Source organism: Melanotaenia boesemani, chromosome 23 (assembly GCF_017639745.1).
Source record: "Melanotaenia boesemani isolate fMelBoe1 chromosome 23, fMelBoe1.pri, whole genome shotgun sequence".
NCBI classification, from domain to species: Eukaryota; Metazoa; Chordata; class Actinopteri; order Atheriniformes; family Melanotaeniidae; genus Melanotaenia; species Melanotaenia boesemani.
In genome coordinates this window covers 1,784,518-1,806,622 of record NC_055704.1, presented here as the reverse complement: position 1 = coordinate 1,806,622, position 22,105 = coordinate 1,784,518, and the positions used below count along the sequence as shown (strand labels likewise).

Here is a 22,105-nt window from a genome sequence, read left to right as displayed (position 1 = left end):
GTGCAGGGGACAAGATTGGATGCAGGTGATTTTCTGCATTAACAGCAGACATGATTCTCTACTGGAAACCGCTGCATGGACTCAGGAAGACTTCCAGAAACCACTGTCTGTGAACACAGTTCACCCATAAATCATGCAATCATGCAAAGAAGAAGCCAGATGTGAACAGGATCCAGAACCAGCTTCTTCCGTCTTCTCTGGACCAAAGCTCATTTAAAATGTTCTGAGGCAAAGTGGAAACCTGGATGAAGATGTGAACTAGTTTGTGGAAAGCATGGACGGCGTGTCCTGCAGACTAAAGAGGAGAGGGAGCATCCAGCTTGTTATCAGTGGACAGGTGAAAAGCTGCATCTCTGATGGGATGGGGCTGCATTAGTGCCTATGGCGTGGGCAGCTTCCACATCTGTGAAGCTCCATCAATGCTGAAAAGTACATGGAGGTTTTAGAGCAACATCTGTTCCCATCCAGACAACGTCTCTTTCAGGGAAGACCTTGAAGATTTCAGCAAGACGATGCTGAACCACATCCTGCATCCATCACAGCAGCATGGCTTCACAGGAGAAGAGTCCGGCTGCTGAACTGGCCTGCCTGCAGTCCAGACCTTTCACCAGTACACAACATCTGGAGCATCATGGAAGCAGAAATCCAGCAACCAAGGTCCAGGACTGTAGAGCAGCTAGAATCCTGCATCAGACCAGAATGGGACAACATTCCTCTCCTAAAACTCCAGCAACTGGTCTCCTCACTTCCCAGACGTCTCCAGACATGTTAGAAGAAGAGATGCTACACCATGCTGAACACCACCCTGGAACTACTTTTTACACCATGCTGAACACCACCCTGGAACTACTTTTTACACCATGCTGAACATCACCCTGGAACTACTTTTTACACCATGCTGAACATCACCCTGGAACTACTTTTTACACCGTGCTGAACATCACCCTGGAACTACTTTTTACACCGCGCTGAACACCACCCTGGAACTACTTTTTACACCGTGCTGAACATCACCCTGGAACTACTTTTTACACCATGCTGAACATCACCCTGGAACTACTTTTTACACCGTGCTGAACATCACCCTGGAACTACTTTTTACACCGTGCTGAACATCACCCTGGAACTACTTTTTACACCGTGCTGAACATCACCCTGGAACTACTTTTTACACCGTGCTGAACATCACCCTGGAACTACTTTTTACACCGTGCTGAACATCACCCTGGAACTACTTTTTACACCGTGCTGAACACCACCCTGGAACTACTTTTTACACCGTGCTGAACATCACCCTGGAACTACTTTTTACACCGTGCTGAACATCACCCTGGAACTACTTTTTACACCGTGCTGAACATCACCCTGGAACTACTTTTTACACCGTGCTGAACATCACCCTGGAACTACTTTTTACACCGTGCTGAACACCACCCTGGAACTACTTTTTACACCATGCTGAACACCACCCTGGAACTACTTTTTTCAGACATGTTGCTGCATCAGATTAACTATCAACTCATATTTTCCATCACCAAATGTCTCTGTTTCATTATCTGATGTTTGATGTTCTACTTTTTCTTTGTTTACATTTCACACAGTATGAAGATGAGCATAATCGTTATGCTGTAAAGCCAAAATGTTTGAAATATTCTGTTGATTAACACGATGCTCTATTCAAACCCGCATTTTTGGTCATTTCTGTTACATTCCAGTAGAATTTATAACTAATTTAGAAATTTACGTTAATACTTTGGGTTAATTAATTTGTTACTTATTAACATTCTTCACCTCAAAAAAAAAAAAAAAAAAAAAGTAAATTAAGTTTGTGACCATAATAGGAGATGCTGGTCTTATCCCACCCAGCCTGCTGGGCTCGCACTCTGTCAGGCTAACACAGTTAGCTTGTTGCTGCTCCACATCCTCCGGATGTCTGCGGGGCTCACCAGAGGACGATCGCCGCCGCATCGAGGCTGTTTCTGGGAGAACTCGGTGCTGGTATTCCTGCTCCTCTCCGGTAGGTAAACAGGGTAACTTTGATCATGTTGGATAATGTCATAGTTGTGTTTCCAGAGCTGACTTTATCAAAATCTTACGTGTCGTAAACATGACAGAGTTTCAGGAAGGTTTAATGTAGAGAGGACAGATAGTAACGGGTTAGTTTGTTTTGACTGTTAGCTAACAGAGCTGCGTCATAATCCCCTCTAATGGGTTTAAATACGACCACCAAACAAACCGAAAGGCTGCAGTTTTTAATGGAAAAAAGAGAGAGAATAGTAGTAGATTAGCTTATTACTTCGGGCTACCTTAAAAGTTATAAAATCTTAAAATAATAATACTAATAACGTTGATGGAGGGCTGTTACGTCAGCGCGCTGCCATATTGTCCGTGGAAACTAGTCCAGAGAACTGAAACTGCTCCCCGGCTATGATCGTTATAATGAAGTATCGCTGTAATTTAGCTCCACATCTCTCTTTGTAGCTTCTACGTTTTTTCCCTATAAAATGTAAATTCCAGGAAGAAGATACCACCAGCAGACCTGCCAGCCTAACATCTCCTCTCAACACTGAGGGAAATAAAACATCCTCCCAGAGCAGTAGCAGCACCCAAACATGTTGCTCCAGGTTCAGGCCGTGGTTGGTGTTAAACTGTGACAGGTCCAGCCGCAGTCAGCGTCTGTTAGGTTCACAATATTTCTGCTGCAGACACGGAGAACCGCAGATTTAAGGCCCATTTATTCTCCACATCGCTATTTAAGTAAGAGAGCACAAATGGAGCTTTACGTACGTAAATAGCAACGTGCTTTTCAAATGTTATTATATACCGCTGGCATACTTCCATGCATCTTTTGTGTTGCCATTGTTGTAAGTCAGTTCCTCCACTAGGTGGCAGTGCTGAGTTCAGAGGTCGCTACTGCGAACTGACGTAGTTTCAGACATTGTTTAGCAGCGGTAACATGTCGCTTTAAAGTTGTTTCCAGCAGCCCATCACACCCACATGCTCATATAATCATCTGTTCATATTTAACTTGTCATGTTGCCTCGGTTTCATTAAACTTAATCTGTAGGCCATGTGCAACAAGCTAAACTAGCCACTAGCTTAGCCTGGAAGGATATCTGGTGTACCTTCAGACTGCGGTGTTAAATGGTGTTCAGTCATTTTAAACTGGTAACAGTGAAACCTTCTTTTCTTTGTCAATTTCAAGTCAACAAAATAGTTTGATTAACTTAAACATGAGATTTATGTTTTTACTTTCTGGTCGTCATCCATATTGATCTGTAATGAAATAGAGGGCGATGTTGGGAAAAGACAAGGAGCCCAGAAGGCAAGGCAAGGCAGTTTATTTGTATAGCACATTTCATGTACAGGACAATTCAAAGTGCTTTACATAAAACAAAGACATTACAGATATTTAGAATAGTAAAAGGCATCAACACATAATCAACACATAATCACAATAAAATAATAAATTACATTAAAATGATTAAAAGCAAGATATGTTAAAAAAAAAGTTACCGTGCAGATTTCATGCATAGGCGCATGAGAAAAGAAAAGTTTTTAACCTGGATTTAAAAATGTCTACATTTGGGGAAAGTTTAATCTCCACTGGCAGTTTGTTCCATTTGTTTGCAGCATAACAGCTAAATGCTGCTTCTCCATGTTTAGTCTGGACTCTGGCCTGGACTAGTTGACCAGAGTCTTTGGATCTAAGAGCTCTGCTAGGTTTATATTCTCTGAACATATCACAGATGTATTCTGGGCCTAAACCATTCTGGGATTTGTAAATGATCAGAAGGGTTTTAAAATCTATTCTGTGACTGACTGGAAGCCAGTGTAAAGATTTTAAAACTGGTGTGATGCGCGTCTGAACCTGCAGGTCTCCGGGTCTGCAGACACATGCTTCTCGTTATGTGTGATAATTACAGCCTGACCTTCAGATTAAAATGACTCCTCTTCAACAACTGTAAAGTTAATAATTAAACTTGTCGTCATGAAAACAGCTAGTGGTTTTCCAGATGAAAAGTCATCTGCTAGAATCATCTCCTTGTGTTTGCAGCCTCTTTTTAAACAATAAAAAATCTAGCGACTTAAAGCAGTTGCAGACTTATTAAGGATATTTTGAGTAAACCGGCATCTCTCCGTGTGAGTCAGACGGACAGGAAAGGAGGCGACTTTACAGTAAATTCTGATCTCTTCCATTTTTTGGGATTATAGAATAATCCAGCTGTATGCTCTCTCCCTGTCTTTATAGTGCTGCTGTTTCATGGCTGCCTTCCTTAGACGTGGGTTCTTCTTGGCCCTGCACGATGCCCTTGGGCAAGGCAGGAGCTCAGTTTACCACCATGCACTAGCTGCTGCTCTTCTAGGTAGAGTAACGTGTTAGTGTTAAATTATCCTCCCCACATGGAACCATTTAGGTTATAAAAACATGAAAGATTTTTGTTCTTTGATGGTGTCTAAACTCATGACTTACCACAGAGCTGGTCTACATGGTTGTTGAAAGTCTGAAGAAAAAAGAAGTTGTTGTTCTGAGAGACAATGAAACTGAGAGCAGGAAGGTAGATTCAGAGAAAACTGGAAACAAGTCGGCAGTGTGCAGAACCAGTAACCTACATGGTGGTCTTTATTTCCACATTCAGACTGTCATGCTGTTCCTGATCTTGACCTGTGTTGTTGTATGCTGTTTTCCCCTCTTTTTCCTCCCCACCTCTTTATCCAGCCCAGTCCCTGGTTGTGGGCCTGCTGAGGGGTGTTTGGGTCTAGTGGATCAGCCATGTCGGGCTTCAATCTGCTGCATCTAATAACCAAGAGTCAGCCTGTATCTGTGAGGTCCTGCAGCCTTCCCTCAGGTCCACTGATGCTGCTGTGTGACTGCTGTGCTCTGCCTCTAAAACACATCACTGCTGTGGCGTGGCATGTTTCTTCTGTCCAGTCAGAGTGCTCTGACCTTTACTTCATTTATTCACTCTCTTTCATCCTCTCAGGGACCAAAGACCAAACTTTATGTGAGCAGGTTGGTTATTTGACCTAAAATTTCCAGCTACAACGAAACTTGAAAGTTTTAGAAACATTTTGAATTTTTTATGTTATGGATGAGAATGAAATGTCAGATTTTCACAGATCCTAAAAATAACGTGAACAGAACAGGCCATGTTTTCTTCAGACAACGGTTTGTAGCGCAAACTGATGCAGCGCTGAGCTGCTTCTCTTTGCTCCGTATCAACTACCAGCAGGGAACAGCACAGGTACGATACGATGATACGAGATACGAAGCATCAGCAACTGCTGCGTGAAAAGGGCTGAAAATTCAGCTAAGACATGTTAGAAAGAAATTTGTGTACAAGAATTTTCTTTTTTTATTTTGCTGATCTGAAGTTGCAGCATAAAGTAATAAAAATTCAACAAACTCAAGACGTCTGATGCTGATGCCTTCAAGATGTAGAGAACGACCATTATGTTCAGGTGACTTAAAACCAAACTTAAGGGTTCAGCTTCCAAAATTAACCTCTGGGTTAACTAAAGTCTAACGGCGCATGCTCACCACCGCCGTGGCCTCCAGAGCTATTTGCGTCTGTTTTAGTCGAACCAGTTTGGCTTGAACCGGGCGCGCTGCTGTGTCGGAACGAAACCACGGTGCACACGGACTTGGTGGAAATTGGCTGTTAGTCTCAATTTCTGGTTCCAGAAGAACTGATTTGAGTTGCTTCCTTCAGCTCTGAGTATCTTATCCAGAGTTAGGAACCACAATAAAAATCCATCATCAATAGAGCGGTGATACCTGGAATCACCATGGCAACCGCTGACAAAAAGCTATTATTTCACCCCATTGGAGCAGAAGTTTCTCATAGCGAGGAATACAAAGAGGAATTCTGGGAAAAAGCGAAGAACACTGCTGCTGGGGAGAGAGATGCATCATGGGAGAAAACTGCTGCCTTAAGAAAACCAACAGATTGCATCAAATCTTGACTTTGCTTTAATCCCCCATCCTGAGATGCATCAGTGGTTCATCAGTGGCAAGGAAAATAATCCCCTTTAACAGCAAGGAAAAACCTCTGGCAGAAAGAGCCCAGTGCATCATGGGACATCCCTCAGCAGTCTAGCCTATGGCAGCATAACTGAGGGATGGATAGATCACCCTAATTATAAGGATTATCAAAAAGGAAGGTTTTAAGTCTGATCTTAAAGGTAGAGATGGTGTCTGCTTCCCAAACCCAAACTTGGAGCTGGTTCCATAAGAGAAGAGCCTGATACCCGAAGGCTCTGCCTCACATTGTACTCTTAAGCCCCGTTTCCACTGAGTTCTTCGGTTCGGGCCAGTGCAGTCCGGTACACTATTTTGTGTGTTTCTATTATAAAAGAGGCACATACAACCGAACCATACCACACCATTTATGGACCGCTTTCAGTTGTAGGTCCATAGGAAAATGCTATGGTATGGTTAAGGTGGAGCGACTGGCATGGAATGATAAAATCCATTCATTGGTGGACGGAAAAACATCACTGCCCACGACAAAAGCAAGCGCGAAACAAACACAATGTTGGCATTCAGTTCGTGGTTCAGTTGGATGTTGGAAAGATAACGGGAAAAGGATGCCTGTAAACAACATTTACGTCTGGTCGTACAATGCGGCATGCATCGTTCTTACAAAGAACCGAAAGCCGAGCAGAACAAAAACGAGCTGCTGATTGGCCTCCATTGCTTGTAGTGTCACATTTGTTGTCGTCGCACTAGTATGACACCACGTTGGGTATTTGGGCTAAACCCTGCATACCCAGTGGTGGTCCGACTTGCACTGGGATCGCTCACCTGAATTGGCTGGACCATTCTAAAACTTCCGAACCGGACCGAACGGCTCAATGGAAACAGGGCTTTAGAGACTCTGGGAACCTCAAGTAAACCTGTAGTCTGAGAGTGAAGTGCTCTGTTGAGAATATATGGAACTATGAGAGCTCTGATATACAGTGGAGCCTTTAAACAAACAAAAACTGAGGGGTCGGCCCCCGTTGGTCACTAAGGAGAAGATCATTAGATATACAGTATTTCTCTGTTGGTTTCACCTCTCAGACTTGGAGACTGTGGAGTCTGGTTTTCATCATTCTTGGGGGTCCCATCTCCTCACCGACAGCCATGTTGAGGACAACCTGAATGTTTCATTTGTGGATTAAACTGGACATTTACCTGCTTCCCTTCCAGGAAACCACACCTCCATTTCCACAGAGACTTCTTCCACTTCCTGTTTCTTTCCAGACTGTCCAACCGGAAGGTCACACAGTCTTGACAGTAGACCATAAAATGTCCCAGCTGAACACCTTAGATGCCGCTAGTTTGTCTCTGAGGTCAGCTGAATGTGACCAGCACCTGTCACCTGCCATGTCAGGAACACAGTTGTTGGAAGACGATCAGTCTACTCTTGACCTGGAGTCCCGAGATGGACCAGCTGTGTCCCTGTCAGCTCATTCCTGGTTCCTGCCGTACAATTCATTACTGTTGTGGATAGGACTGGGCGATTAATCGATAAAATCGATAAATCGAATTTTCCATTTCTGGAGATTTATTTTTATGAAAATCTGGATTTTTTTCCATAGTTAGTTAGCAGCAGGCTTCGCCCTCCCTCCACACCAGAACGGTGTTTGTCTGACAGATTTTCAGTGAAGTGACCCTTCAGTCACGCCTGGATTTAGCTGTGTGTATAACTGCAGTCAGAAATGCTGAACTCAACTTAACCCACAAACCCTCGTTAAGAGACAACCTTCATCAGGGGAATTATTCCTCTGTGGATCCTGTACGATAAGGATCCAGATGGAAAGAGATCACGGATGCATTGTGTCGCATATTTCTATGTAAGATATGAAGTCATTTATATGGTGGAAAAGCTACGACATTATATGCTTTATTTTTGCTGGCATTCATCTCTATAAACAAATTAATGTTTTTAATAAGTTTATGTTTTGTAAAAGAAAAGAAAAAAAATCGATTAAAATTGGAAATCGGATTTGGTTATAAAAAATCGGAGATTTTATTATTAGGCCATATCGCCCAGCCCTAGTTGTGGAGTAGAAGTTCTGTGTAGATGCTTCTCAGCTCAGACGGAGTTCAGGCTACATCTCTGTGGTTGAGGATGGTGTGAAATGAAACAAACCAGTCTAAACATGGAGACCCTAAACACACAGACACACACATCTTCCTGTCACTGCTTCGCTAACAGTTCTTCAGACATGGAGAATGAGTTAAATCCCTCACGGGTTTAAAAGCCCAACATGTGTGGACCTTCCAGCTTTAACCGTGTGCTGAGGTTTGAGGTGATGACGTGTCTGGCTTTCTGCACCATGCATGAGCTCAGTCCACACCTTGTTTATGATCATTTAGTTGCACATCAGGGCAGCACGGTGGTGTGGTGGTCAGCCCTACAGCTTCACAGCTAGGTCGCTGGTTCGAGCCTCGGCTGGGGGGAGGTTCAAACCTGGAGGTGGTGGTCTTTCTGTGTGGAGTTTGCATGTTCTCCCTGTGTATGCGTGGGTTCTCTCCGGGTTCTCCAGCTTCCTCCCACCGTCCAAAGACATGCATGATAGGTTAATTGGTCACTCTAAATTCTCTCTATGAGTGTGTGTTTGTGTGTGAATGGTCGTCTCTCTCTGTGTTGGCACTGCGATGGACTGGTGATCTGTCCAGGGTGTACCTGCCTCTCACCTGCTGAAAATGCTGGGATAGGCTCCAGCTAACCCAGGACCTGTAATGGACTAAGCGGTACAGAGAATGAATGAATAGTTGCACATCTGTTCAACTTAGTAAGAAAACACTGGTGTGTTTGTGGAAATTTGTTGGTGCTATCAGGGGAGCTGCAGAGTTAACATTGTTCTGCCCCCCAGGAGCACGTAGGACTGTGAAGTCATGGCCGTTGAGCTTCTCTCAGGAGGAGCTGAAGAAACGTCTCACACCGATGCAATACCACGTTACCCAGGAGAGAGGAACCGAGAGGTGGGAGGACTCCTGCAAGTTTTTCTCTCATTGCAGTTGGCCTCAGAAGTTTTCTCATGTCACCACTGCTGTCTGTTCTACAGTGCCTTCACCGGAGAGCTGACGTATCACAAAGATGAGGGGACCTATCACTGTGTGGTCTGTGGGGTCGTCCTCTTCAGGTAAGAAGCAGGTAACTCAGGTCCGCTGCACCAATCATCTGGGATGGAAACCTGGAGCTGGTTTCAGTTTAGACCTGAACATTCATCACATTACAGACGAACAGGTGAAGTTAAACATTTCCATGTTAACATTTTTATTGTTGGTGTTTTCGTTTGTTTTCTAGCTCCAACTTTAAATTTGACTCTGGATCAGGTGAGTTGAACCTGTCAGCTTCTCTCCTCTTTATCTAGTTAAAGCACACAGATCCAGATCTTTAGATAAAAAAATTTAGATGTTATAAGCACACAGAAAAAAACATCTCATTGTTTTCTTTGTTGAAATCTTTTTTTAGAATCAGGGAAGTTCATAGTGTCACAGGGAGTATAAGCAAACTGAATGGCTGCTTTGGGTCCCCACGACACCAGACGGCCACCAGCAGCACTGAGCTGTCCAGAAATGTTGGTTAAGAAAATAACAGTTTCAAAAATGTAATTGATTAAATGTAATATACAAAACTCTATTTTATACCTATGATAACTTTCTCATTCCTAGGATTACTTTACCCATTCCTAGGATTATTTACTCATTCCTAGGACTACTTTACTCATTCCTAGGATTACTTTACTCATTCCTAGGACTACTTTACTCATTCCTAGGACACTTTACTCATTCCTAGGATTACTTTACTCATTCCTAGGACTACTTTACTCATTCCTAGGACACTTTACTCATTCCTAGGATTACTTTACTCATTCCTAGGACTACTTTACTCATTCCTAGGACACTTTACTCATTCCTAGGATTACTTTACTCATTCCTAGGACTACTTTACTCATTCCTAGGAATACTTACTCATTCCTAGGATTACTTTACTCATTCCTAGGATTATTTACTCATTCCTAGGATTACTTTACTCATTCCTAGGATTACTTTACTCATTCCTAGGACTACTTTACTCATTCCTAGGACACTTTACTCATTCCTAGGATTACTTTACTCATTCCTAGGACACATTACTCATTCCTAGGAATACTTACTCATTCCTAGGATTACTTTACTCATTCCTAGGACTACTTTACTCATTCCTAGGACACTTTACTCATTCCTAGGATTACTTTACTCATTCCTAGGACACATTACTCATTCCTAGGACTACTTTACTCATTCCTAGGATTACTTTACTCATTCCTAGGACTACTTTACTCATTCCTAGGACACTTTACTCATTCCTAGGATTACTTTACTCATTCCTAGGACACATTACTCATTCCTAGGATTACTTTACTCATTCCTAGGACACTTTACTCATTCCTAGGACACTTTACTCATTCCTAGGTCTACATTACTTATTGCTAGATGGATTGAGATGCTGTCCTCAGGTTTTCAATGAAAGTATTGAATATGAATTTATTTTTTGAGGAAATCATTACTGCAGATTTTTCATCCCTTTAACCAAACCGACAAATTTCCAACATTTTTCCAAAACTTTATTTGAACTTCATCAGTTTGTACAACAAATACACTTATCTCCTCCACCTTCTGTTAAAATGCTTTGGATATTTCCAGAAAGTGTCTGCTTTCTAACTGGTTCCTGTGGTTTGTCTAGGTTGGCCATCTTTCTTTGATGTCCTGAAGGAGGAGTCTGTCTCCCTCTCAGATGATTATTCGTATGGGATGCACAGGATAGAGACTACCTGCAGTCAGGTGAGGCCTGTACATAGTGATGTTGTGTTCAGGGTGCAGCTAGCTTTTCTAGCATGAACAGCAGATGGTGTCTGCTGAGGATTTACAGCATAGTGATGTTGTTGAACATGTTCAGTTTGTTGCTAAATTCCTGTAAATCTTTTCTGATGTGTTTCAGTGTGGAGCGCATCTTGGACACCTTTTTGATGATGGTCCAAAGCCCACCGGGAAACGCTACTGCATTAACTCTATTTCACTGGCTTTTCAGCCTAAAGATTCCAACCCGTCCTCCAGCTCTGCAGCCGAGGCTGGAGCGGCTGGCGGATCAGGGAATGACGGGAAGACGGAGCTCTGAGAAAGCAGGGAGCACCTGCCAGATGGAAAGGCAAAGTTCGGATTGGATTTCTGGTTTTGGTTTGTGTAAAGACAGAGTTCAGAGGTAGCAGCAAAACAAGCGTAATTCTCTCTGAAACGGCGGCTGCAGATTAAAATGCAGTTCAGGGTAATGCAGACTACTTTAACCTCTCATCCAAAACATGCTTCACTTCTGACTGACTGCTGGAGAGTCTGGTCAAATGACCGGAGGCGTATCCAGGAAATATTTAACAGGGTGGCCGGTCAATAGATATCACCAACTACGATGATTAGTTTAACTTTGCTTAGAATCAGTGTGTGAAATCCAGGATTCAAAATTCAGGGGTGGTTTCATCATCATCATTGTAGGAGCCATTATTTCTACTCATTGTTTGGTTTAGATGGTGTTTGTTTATGTTTGGATGGCACAGGTGACCTATATTTTCCTCCACCATTGGGGTTGAGGGGAAGTGCATGGAGGTGACAGTGCACGGTGTGCTTGGGTAACGGGAGATCACACGGTTTTTACTGCTTCTGAACACTTCTTACATCGCTTTGTAACAGTTCACCGTTTCTTTTACCGCTTCTTCCACCATCTTTTACTACCTCCATACCTGTCGTAACCTCGAGGCCATCCATCCATCATGTTGCTGTAGACCGCCATCCTGGTGTTCAGATCGTCATTCATCCATGTTTCTTATTCCTTCAATAAAAGGGAACACACCCCAAACTTTCCTTCCAGTCTAGACATTGGTTCAAAGAAGCGCGTTATGACCAGGATCCCCCGCACCCAGAGCGACTAAAATGATAAAACCAGATAGTTGCTACAATCATCATCATCATCATCATCATCATCATCATCATGAAAATGGATGATGATGATGATGATGATGACGACCAGTGATCAAACCGCCGATTTGCCTCTGATCCATTTATCTGAAACCTCCACTGCTGTGTAAAAACATCAGGTTTGTTGTGATTTGGATCAGGTGTCGATTGTTTAACCCTTAAAACTCCAGGTCCACATGTTTTAATTAAATATAAACCTGTAGCAGCCGAAGCTTTTAATCCCAGTATAAACCAGTGATAAATAATGCTGTTATTATGGGTCATTGTGGATTTACCAGATAGAGTCTCTGAATAAAACTACATTTAGTGGCTGGATTGTAAACCTCCTGGATGGGATAGAAATGTCTAGAAAACTTCCGTAGATCACCTAAAGGGTAGCTATCCATGACAGTTTACCCCACAGAGCTACACACTACCGCTCCTGAAACACTACTGATGTAAATGACGGCGCTTGGGGAGGTCTGGTTGATGGGTGAGTACGTCAGTGGCAGTCGACCCAGCAGTCAGTGTTTGGATGAGAAGTTAAAGACGTCCAGTGTGAAGGCCTCTGAGAAGCAGCTGCAGGAATGCCCACATCTTCACCGAGCTCCAGCAACAAGTGCCTGAAATGATTGTTTTAGAAAGTCAGATCATTGAACTCGGTTTGCGTCGTTCATCCTGCTTTGTCCAGCCGTCTGTAGCAGATTTTACCTGATCAGAAACTCATTTAATCCAGTTTTGCTGTTATATTTAAGAAGATTGTGGTGAATACACATTAGCTTGTAGAGGCTTTATATTATTACACCAAACTTTGATCTTCCTGGATCATATTTAGTGTGTGTGTGTGTGTGTGTGACATTAAACACTGAGAAGCTGATTTAATGAAAATGTCTATGCAAATGTTGGTCCCATTTTCTTTCTTTTTGTATTATTTTCAGTCTCTTCTTAATTTAGATTTATGAGTAAATAAAAATATCTAGAAAATATTTAAGACTTGTATTTCTACCCCAGTAGCAGGGCTGCAAGCGTAGAAGTATGACTGCAGTCATGTGACTGTGCTATAAAAAAAAACGTTTTTTATGTTAAGATTTGTAAATGGGACGGTTTTTAACTACAGCCACAACACTGTTTGATGTGTGTATTATTCAGTCAGGATTTATTTCTACATCACTTCATACCAACTGAACGAAACGCTGTTTATCCAATGCCATCAGGTAAATATGGAGCAAAATCTCTGAGGATTGTCTCCATGTTGAATCTGTGTCACCAAGAACTAGAAAGAACTTTAACCATAGACTATGTAAAAGATGGACGCAGCCTCCGTGACGTCACCGGTAGGTTTCTGAAGCGCAAAAGTGAAGCTCGTTGGGCGTTCCCACCGTCGCCATCTTGCCAGCGTCATGAATGTCATTAGGCCTGGAAAATCCATAAATGGGCAAAGAGGTGGAGCTGAGAGGGCGACTGTGATGGTGGGGGTGGATAATTGACAACCATCAAACTCCGAGCTGCCTGTAGCTAAGAGCTAACCCGAAGCTAACGGTAGCTAAGCAGCTAACGGAGGCAGGCAGGCTAAAGGCTAAAGCTAAGGCACGTTGTTAGCCGGCTAAAAAGTTGTGCTACACTCTCCCTTCTTTCTGCGGATATTGGATACATGTCAATCAAAAGGACACGGCCCTAATTATGCCGAATTTCAAGATTAAATAACATCCAAACGGATGAGTTAGAAAAAAATTCACCCCCCCACCCCCCACAGTTGTCACCACCATCAGTTCTAATGTCATCATCATCATTTCTAATATCATCATTGTCAGTTCTAATGTCACCACCATCAGTTCTAATGTCCCTACCGTCAGTTCTAACGTCATCATCATCATTTCTGTCACTACCGTCAGTTCTAATGTCATCATCATTTCTGTCACTACCGTCAGTTCTAATGTCGCCACCGTCAGTTCTAATGTCATCATCATCATTTCTAATGTCATCATCGTCAGTTCTAATGTCGCCACCGTCAGTTCTAATCTCACCACCGTCACTTCTAATGTCGCCACCGTCACTTCTAATGTCGCCACTGTCGGTTCTAGTGTCACCACCGTCAGTTCTAATGTTGCCACCGTCAGTTCTAATTTCACCACTGTTGGTTCTAATGTCGCCACCGTCAGTTCTAATGTCACTACCGTCACTTCTAATGTCGCCACTATCAGTTCTAATGTCGCCACCGTCAGTTCTAATGTCATTATCCTCATTTCTAATGTCACTGCCGTCACTTCTAATGTCGCCACCGCCACTTCTAATGTCGCCACATTCAGTTCTAATGTCACCACCATCACTTCTAAAGTCGCCACCGTCACTTCTAATGTCGCCACTGTCGGTTCTAGTGTCACCACCGTCAGTTCTAATTTCACCACTGTTGGTTCTAATGTCGCCACCGTCAGTTCTAATGTCGCTACCGTCACTTCTAATGTCGCCACCGTCACTTCTAATGTCGCCACTGTCAGTTCTAATGTCGCCACCGTCAGTTCTAATTTCACCACTGTCGGTTCTAATGTCGCCACCGTCAGTTCTAATGTCGCCACCGTAACTTCTAAAGTCGCCACCATCAGTTCTAATGTCCCTACCGTCAGTTCTAATGTCACCATCATCATTTCTGTCACTACCGTCAGTTCTAATGTCATCATCATCATTTCTGTCACTACCGTCAGTTCTAATGTCGCCACCGTCAGTTCTAATGTCGCCACCGTCAGTTCTAATGTCATCATCATCATTTCTAATGTCATCATCGTCAGTTCTAATGTCACCACCGTCACTTCTAATGTTGCCACCACCAGTTCTAATGTCATCGTCATTTCTAATGTCACTACCGTCACTTCTAATGTCGCCACTATCAGTTCTAATGTCGCCACCATCATTTCTAATGTCGCCACCTTCAGTTCTAATGTCATCATCATCATTTCTAATGTCTTCATCGTCAGTTCTAATGTCACCACCGTCACTTCTAATGTTGCCACCACCAGTTCTAATGTCATCATCGTCAGTTCTAATGTCACTACCGTCACTTCTAATGTCGCCACTATCAGTTCTAATGTCGCCACCGTCACTTCTAATGTCGCCACTATCAGTTCTAATGTCGCCACCGTCAGTTCTAATGTCATCATCATCATTTCTAATGTCATCATCGTCAGTTCTAATGTCGCCACCGTCAGTTCTAATGTCATCATCATCATTTCTAATGTCATCATCGTCAGTTCTAATGTCACCACCGTCACTTCTAATGTTGCCACCACCAGTTCTAATGTCATCATCGTCATTTCTAATGTCACTACCGTCACTTCTAATGTCGCCACCGTCAGTTCTAATGTCGCCACCATCAGTTCTAATGTCATCATCCTCATTTCTGATGTCACTGCCGTCACTTCTAATGTCGCCACCGCCACTTCTGATGTCACCACCTTCAGTTCTAATGTCGCCACCGTCACTTCTAATGTCGCCACCATCACTTCTGATGTCGCCACTGTCGGATCTAGTGTCACCACTGTCAGTTCTAATTTCACCACTGTCGGTTCTAAAGTCGCCACCGTCACTTCTAATGTCGCGACCGTCACTCCTAATGTCGCCACCGTCAGTTCTAATGTCGCCACCATCAGTTCTAATGTCGCCACCGTCACTTCTAACGTCGTCACCGTCAGTTCTAACGTCGCCACCGTCAGTTCTAATTTCACCACCGTCAGTTCTAATGTCGCCACCGTCAGTTCTAATTTCACCACTGTCGGTTCTAATGTCGCCACCGTCACTTCTAATGTCGCCACCATCAGTTCTGATGTCGCCACCATCACTTCTAATGTCGCCACCGTCAGTTCTAATGTCGCCACCGTCAGTTGTAATGTCGCCACCGTCAGTTCTAATTTCGCCACCTTCAGTTCTAATTTCACCACTGTCGGTTCTAATGTCACCACCGTCAGTTCTAATGTCGCCACCGTCAGTTCTAATGTCGCCACCGTCAGTTCTATTTTCACCACTGTCGGTTCTAATGTCGCCACTGTCACTTCTAATGTCGCCACCGTCGGTTCTAATGTCACCACCGTCAGTTCTAATGTCGCCACCATCAGTTCTAATGTCATCGTCCTCATTTCTGATGTCACTGCCGTCACTTCTAATGTCGCAACCGCCACTTCTGATGTCGCCACCTTCAGTTCTAATGTCGCCACCGTCACTTCTAAAGTCGCCACCGTCACTTCTAATGTCGCCACCGTTACTTCTAATGTCGCCACCGTCACTTCTAATGTCGCCACTGTCGGTTCTAGTGTCGCCACTGTCGGTTCTAGTGTCGCCACTGTCGGTTCTAGTGTCACCACTGTCGGTTCTAATTTCACCACTGTCGGTTCTAATGTCGCCATGCCACCGTCAGTTCTAATGTCGCGACCGTCACTCCTAATGTCGCCACCGTCAGTTCTAATCTCGCCACCGTCAGTTCCAATGTCGCCACCGTCGGTTCTAATTTCACCACCGTCAGTTCTAATGTCGCCACTATCAGTTCTAATGTCACCACCGTCAGTTCTAATGTCGCCAACATCAGTTCTATTGTCGCCACCGTCAGTTCCAATGTCGCCACCGTCAGTTCTATTTTCACCACTGTCGGTTCTAATGTCGCCACTGTCACTTCTAATGTCGCCACCTTCAGTTCTAATGTCGCCACCGTCAGTTCTAATGTCGCCACTGTCGGCTCTAGTGTCACCACCGTCAGTTCTAATGTCGCCACCGTCAGTTCTAATTTCACCACTGTTGGTTCTAATGTCGCCACCGTCAGTTCTGATGTCGCCACCCTCAGTTCTAATGTCGCCACCGTCAGTTCTAATGTCGCCACCTTCAGTTCTAATTTCACCACTGTCGGTTCTAATGTCGCCACCGTCAGTTCTAATGTTGCCACCAACAGTTCTAATGTCGCCACCGTCAGTTCTAATGTCGCCACTGTCGGCTCTAGTGTCACCACCGTCAGTTCTAATGTCGCCACCGTCAGTTCTAATTTCACCACTGTTGGTTCTAATGTCGCCACTGTCAGTTCTAATGTCGCCACCGTCACTTCTAATGTCCCCACTGTCGGTTCTAGTGTCACCACCATGACTTCTAATGTCGCCACTGTCGGTTCTAGTGTCACCACCGTCAGTTCTAATGTCGCCACCGTCAGTTCTAATGTCGCCACCTTCAGTTCTAATGTCGCCACCGACACTTCTAATGTCGCCACCGTCACTTCCAAGGTCGCCACCGTCGGTTCTAACTTCACCACCGTCACTTCTAATGTCGCCACTGTTGGTTCTAGTGTCACCACCGTCACTTCTAATGTCGCCACCATCAGTTCTAATGTCGCCACTGTCAGTTCTAATTTCACTACTATCGGTTCTAATGTCGCCACCGTCAGTTCTAATGTCGCCACCTTCAGTTCTAATTTCACCACTGTCAGTTCTAATGTCGCCACCGTCAGTTCTAATGTTGCCACCAACAGTTCTAATGTCGCCACCGTCAGTTCTAATGTCGCCACTGTCGGCTCTAGTGTCACCACCGTCAGTTCTAATGTCGCCACTGTCAGTTCTAATTTCACCACTGTTGGTTCTAATGTCGCCACCGTCACTTCTAATGTCCCCACTGTCGGTTCTAGTGTCACCATCGTCAGTTCTAATGTCGCCACCGTCAGTTCTAATGTCGCCACCGTCACTTCTAATGTCGCCACCGTCGATTCTAGTGTCACCACCGTCAGTTCTAATGTCGCCACCTTCAGTTCTAATTTCACCACCGTCAGTTCTAATGTCGCCACCGTCAGTTCTAATGTCGCCACCTTCAGTTCTAATGTCGCCACCGTCACTTCTAATGTCGCCACTGTCACTTCTAATGTAGCCACCTTCAGTTCTAATGTCGCCACCGTCACTTCTAATGTCGCCACCTTCAGTTCTAATGTCGCCACCGGCACTTCTAATGTCGCCACCGTCACTTCTAATGTCGCCACCGTCGGTTCTAACGTCACCACCCTCACTTCTAATGTCGCCACTGTCTGTTCTAGTGTCACCACCGTCACTTCTAATGTCGCCACTGTCGGCTCTAGTGTCACCACCGTGAGTTCTAATGTCGCCACCGTCAGTTCTAATTTCACCACTGTTGGTTCTAATGTCGCCACCGTCAGTTCTAATGTCGCCACCGTCACTTCTAATGTCCCCACTGTCGGTTCTAGTGTCACCACTGTCAGTTCTAATGTCGCCACCGTCAGTTCTAATGTCGCCACTGTCACTTCTAATGTCGCCACCGTCACTTCTAATTTCGCCACTGTCGGTTCTAGTGTCACCACCGTCAGTTCTAATGTCGCCACCGTCAGTTCTAATTTCACCACTGTCGGTTCTAATGTCGCCACCGTCAGTTCTAATGTCGCCACCTTCAGTTCTAATGTCACCACCGTCACTTCTAATGTCGCCACCGTCACTTCTAATGTCACCACCGTCACTTCTAATGTCGCCACCTTCAGTTCTAATGTCGCCACCGTCACTTCTAATGTCGCCACCTTCAGTTCTAATGTCGCCACCGTCACTTCCAATGTCGCCACCGTCGGTTCTAACGTCGCCACCGTCACTTCTAATGTCGCCACCGTCGGTTCTAGTGTCACCACCGTCACTTCTAATGTCGCCACCATCAGTTCTAATCTCGCCACTGTCAGTTCTAATGTCGCCACTGTCAGTTCTAATGTCGCCACCGTCACTTCTAATGTCCCCACTGTCGGTTCTAGTGTCACCACCATGACTTCTAATGTCGCCACTGTCGGTTCTAGTGTCACCACCGTCAGTTCTAATGTCGCCACCGTCAGTTCTAATGTCGCCACCTTCAGTTCTAATGTCGCCACCGACACTTCTAATGTCGCCACCGTCACTTCCAAGGTCGCCACCGTCGGTTCTAACTTCACCACCGTCACTTCTAATGTCGCCACTGTTGGTTCTAGTGTCACCACCGTCACTTCTAATGTCGCCACCATCAGTTCTAATGTCGCCACTGTCAGTTCTAATTTCACTACTATCGGTTCTAATGTCGCCACCGTCAGTTCTAATGTCGCCACCTTCAGTTCTAATTTCACCACTGTCAGTTCTAATGTCGCCACCGTCAGTTCTAATGTTGCCACCAACAGTTCTAATGTCGCCACCGTCAGTTCTAATGTCGCCACTGTCGGCTCTAGTGTCACCACCGTCAGTTCTAATGTCGCCACTGTCAGTTCTAATTTCACCACTGTTGGTTCTAATGTCGCCACCGTCACTTCTAATGTCCCCACTGTCGGTTCTAGTGTCACCATCGTCAGTTCTAATGTCGCCACCGTCAGTTCTAATGTCGCCACCGTCACTTCTAATGTCGCCACCGTCGATTCTAGTGTCACCACCGTCAGTTCTAATGTCGCCACCTTCAGTTCTAATTTCACCACCGTCAGTTCTAATGTCGCCACCGTCAGTTCTAATGTCGCCACCTTCAGTTCTAATGTCGCCACCGTCACTTCTAATGTCGCCACTGTCACTTCTAATGTAGCCACCTTCAGTTCTAATGTCGCCACCGTCACTTCTAATGTCGCCACCTTCAGTTCTAATGTCGCCACCGGCACTTCTAATGTCGCCACCGTCACTTCTAATGTCGCCACCGTCGGTTCTAACGTCACCACCCTCACTTCTAATGTCGCCACTGTCTGTTCTAGTGTCACCACCGTCACTTCTAATGTCGCCACTGTCGGCTCTAGTGTCACCACCGTGAGTTCTAATGTCGCCACCGTCAGTTCTAATTTCACCACTGTTGGTTCTAATGTCGCCACCGTCAGTTCTAATGTCGCCACCGTCACTTCTAATGTCCCCACTGTCGGTTCTAGTGTCACCACTGTCAGTTCTAATGTCGCCACCGTCAGTTCTAATGTCGCCACTGTCACTTCTAATGTCGCCACCGTCACTTCTAATTTCGCCACTGTCGGTTCTAGTGTCACCACCGTCAGTTCTAATGTCGCCACCGTCAGTTCTAATTTCACCACTGTCGGTTCTAATGTCGCCACCGTCAGTTCTAATGTCGCCACCTTCAGTTCTAATGTCACCACCGTCACTTCTAATGTCGCCACCGTCACTTCTAATGTCACCACCGTCACTTCTAATGTCGCCACCTTCAGTTCTAATGTCGCCACCGTCACTTCTAATGTCGCCACCTTCAGTTCTAATGTCGCCACCGTCACTTCCAATGTCGCCACCGTCGGTTCTAACGTCGCCACCGTCACTTCTAATGTCGCCACCGTCGGTTCTAGTGTCACCACCGTCACTTCTAATGTCGCCACCATCAGTTCTAATCTCGCCACTGTCAGTTCTAATTTCACCACTATCGGTTCTAATGTCGCCACCGTCAGTTCTAATGTCGCCACCTTCAGTTCTAATTTCACCACTGTCGGTTCTAATGTCGCCACCGTCAGTTCTGATGTCGCCACCAACAGTTCTAATGTTGCCACCGTCAGTTCTAATGTCGCCACCGTCAGTTCTAATGTCGCCACCGTCACTTCTGATGTCGCCACCGTCACTTCTAATGTCGCCACCTTCAGTTCTAATGTCGCCACCGTCACTTCTAATGTCGCCACCGTCACTTCTAATGTCGCCACCGTCGGTTCTAACGTCACCACCGTCACTTCTAATGTCGCCACTGTCGGTTCTAGTGTCACCACCGTCACTTCTAATGTCGCCACCATCAGTTCTAATGTCGCCACCGTCAGTTCTAATGTCGCCACTTTCGGCTCTAGTGTCACCACCGTCAGTTCTAATGTCGCCACCGTCAGTTCTAATTTAACCACTGTTGGTTCTAATGTCGCCACCATCAGTTCTAATGTCGCCACCGTCAGTTCTAATGTCGCCACCGTCAATTCTAATGTTGCCACCGTCACTTCTAATGTCGCCACCGTCACTTCTAATGTCGCCACTTTCGGTTCTAGTGTCACCACTGTCAGTTCTAATGTCGCCACCGTCAGTTCTAATTTCACCACTGTCAGTTCTAATGTCGCCACTGTCAGTTCTAATGTCGCCACCGTCAGTTCTAATGTCGCCACCGTCAGTTCTAATGTTGCCACCGTCACTTCTAATGTTGCCACCGTCACTTCTAATGTCGCCACCTTCAGTTCTAATGTCGCCACCGTCACTTCTAATGTTGCCACCGTCACTTCTAATGTCGCCACCTTCAGTTCTAATGTCGCCACCGTCACTTCTAATGTCGCCACCGTCAGTTTTAATTTCACCACTGTCGGTTCTAATGTCGCCACCGTCAGTTCTAATGTCGCCACCGTCACTTCCAATGTCGCCACCATCACTTCTAATGTCGCGACCGTCACTTCCAATGTCGCCACCATCACTTCTAATGTCGCCACCGTCACTTCTAATGTCCGCACTGTCGGATCTAGTGTCACCACCGTGACTTCTAATGTCGCCACTGTCGGTTCTAGTGTCACCACCGTCAGTTCTAATGTCGCCACCATCAGTTCTAATGTCGCCACCTTCAGTTCTAATGTCGCCACCGTCACTTCTAATGTCGCCACCGTCACTTCTAATGTCGCCACTGTCGGTTCTAGTCTCACCACCGTCACTTCTAATGTCGCCACCATCGGTTCTAATGTTGCCACTGTCAGTTCTAATTTTACCACTATCGGTTCTAATGTCGCCACCGTCAGTTCTAATGTCGCCACCTTCAGTTCTAATTTCACCACTGTCGGTTCTAATGTCGCCACCGTCAGTTCTAATGTTGCCACCAACAGTTCTAATGTCGCCACCGTCAGTTCTAATGTCGCCACTGCCGGCTCTAGTGTCACCACCGTCAGTTCTAATTTCACCACTGTTGGTTCTAAGGTCGCCACCGTCAGTTCTAATGTCGCCACCTTCAGTTCTAATTTCACCACTGTCGGTTCTAATGTCGCCACCTTCAGTTCTAATGTTGCCATCAACAGTTCTAATGTCGCCACCGTCAGTTCTAATGTCGCCACTGTCGGCTCTAGTGTCGCCACCGTCAGTTCTAATTTCACCACTGTTGGTTCTAATGTCGCCACCGTCAGTTCTAATGTCGCCACCGTCACTTCTAATGTCCCCACTGTCGGTTCTAGTG

General features: G+C 45.2%; 1 protein-coding gene across 4 annotated transcripts; it reads left to right on the top strand.

Annotated features, from left to right (window-relative positions):
* The first annotated feature begins 1,869 nt into the window (after nucleotides 1-1,869).
* msrb3 (methionine sulfoxide reductase B3) lies at nucleotides 1,870-11,763 on the top strand. 4 transcript variants are annotated; one of them, XM_041977582.1, is made up of 7 exons: nucleotides 1,928-2,017; nucleotides 4,721-4,850; nucleotides 8,869-8,977; nucleotides 9,061-9,138; nucleotides 9,303-9,331; nucleotides 10,725-10,822; nucleotides 10,980-11,763. In XM_041977582.1, the coding sequence occupies exons 2-7, from the start codon at nucleotides 4,775-4,777 to the stop codon at nucleotides 11,154-11,156; spliced, it is 567 nt and encodes a 188-aa protein (XP_041833516.1). In that variant the 5' UTR covers nucleotides 1,928-2,017; nucleotides 4,721-4,774; the 3' UTR covers nucleotides 11,157-11,763. The 4 variants fall into 4 exon arrangements, with proteins under 4 accessions (XP_041833515.1, XP_041833516.1, XP_041833514.1 ...); XM_041977580.1 differs by lacking the exon at nucleotides 4,721-4,850 and adding an exon at nucleotides 4,253-4,367 and having other exon boundaries at nucleotides 1,933-2,017; XM_041977581.1 differs by lacking the exon at nucleotides 4,721-4,850 and having other exon boundaries at nucleotides 1,870-2,017.
* Nucleotides 11,764-22,105: the final 10,342 nt, after the last annotated feature.

Excerpts from the sequence above, each read along its gene's own strand:
- msrb3 (XM_041977579.1), top strand. The coding sequence starts at position 8,760 with ATGAATAGTTGCACATCTGTTCAACTTAGTAAGAAAACACTGGTGTGT. Across the intron at positions 9,139-9,302 it reads TGTGGGGTCGTCCTCTTCAG|CTCCAACTTTAAATTTGACT; the intron begins GTAAGAAGCAGG and ends TTTGTTTTCTAG. Across the intron at positions 9,332-10,724 it reads TAAATTTGACTCTGGATCAG|GTTGGCCATCTTTCTTTGAT; the intron begins GTGAGTTGAACC and ends TGGTTTGTCTAG.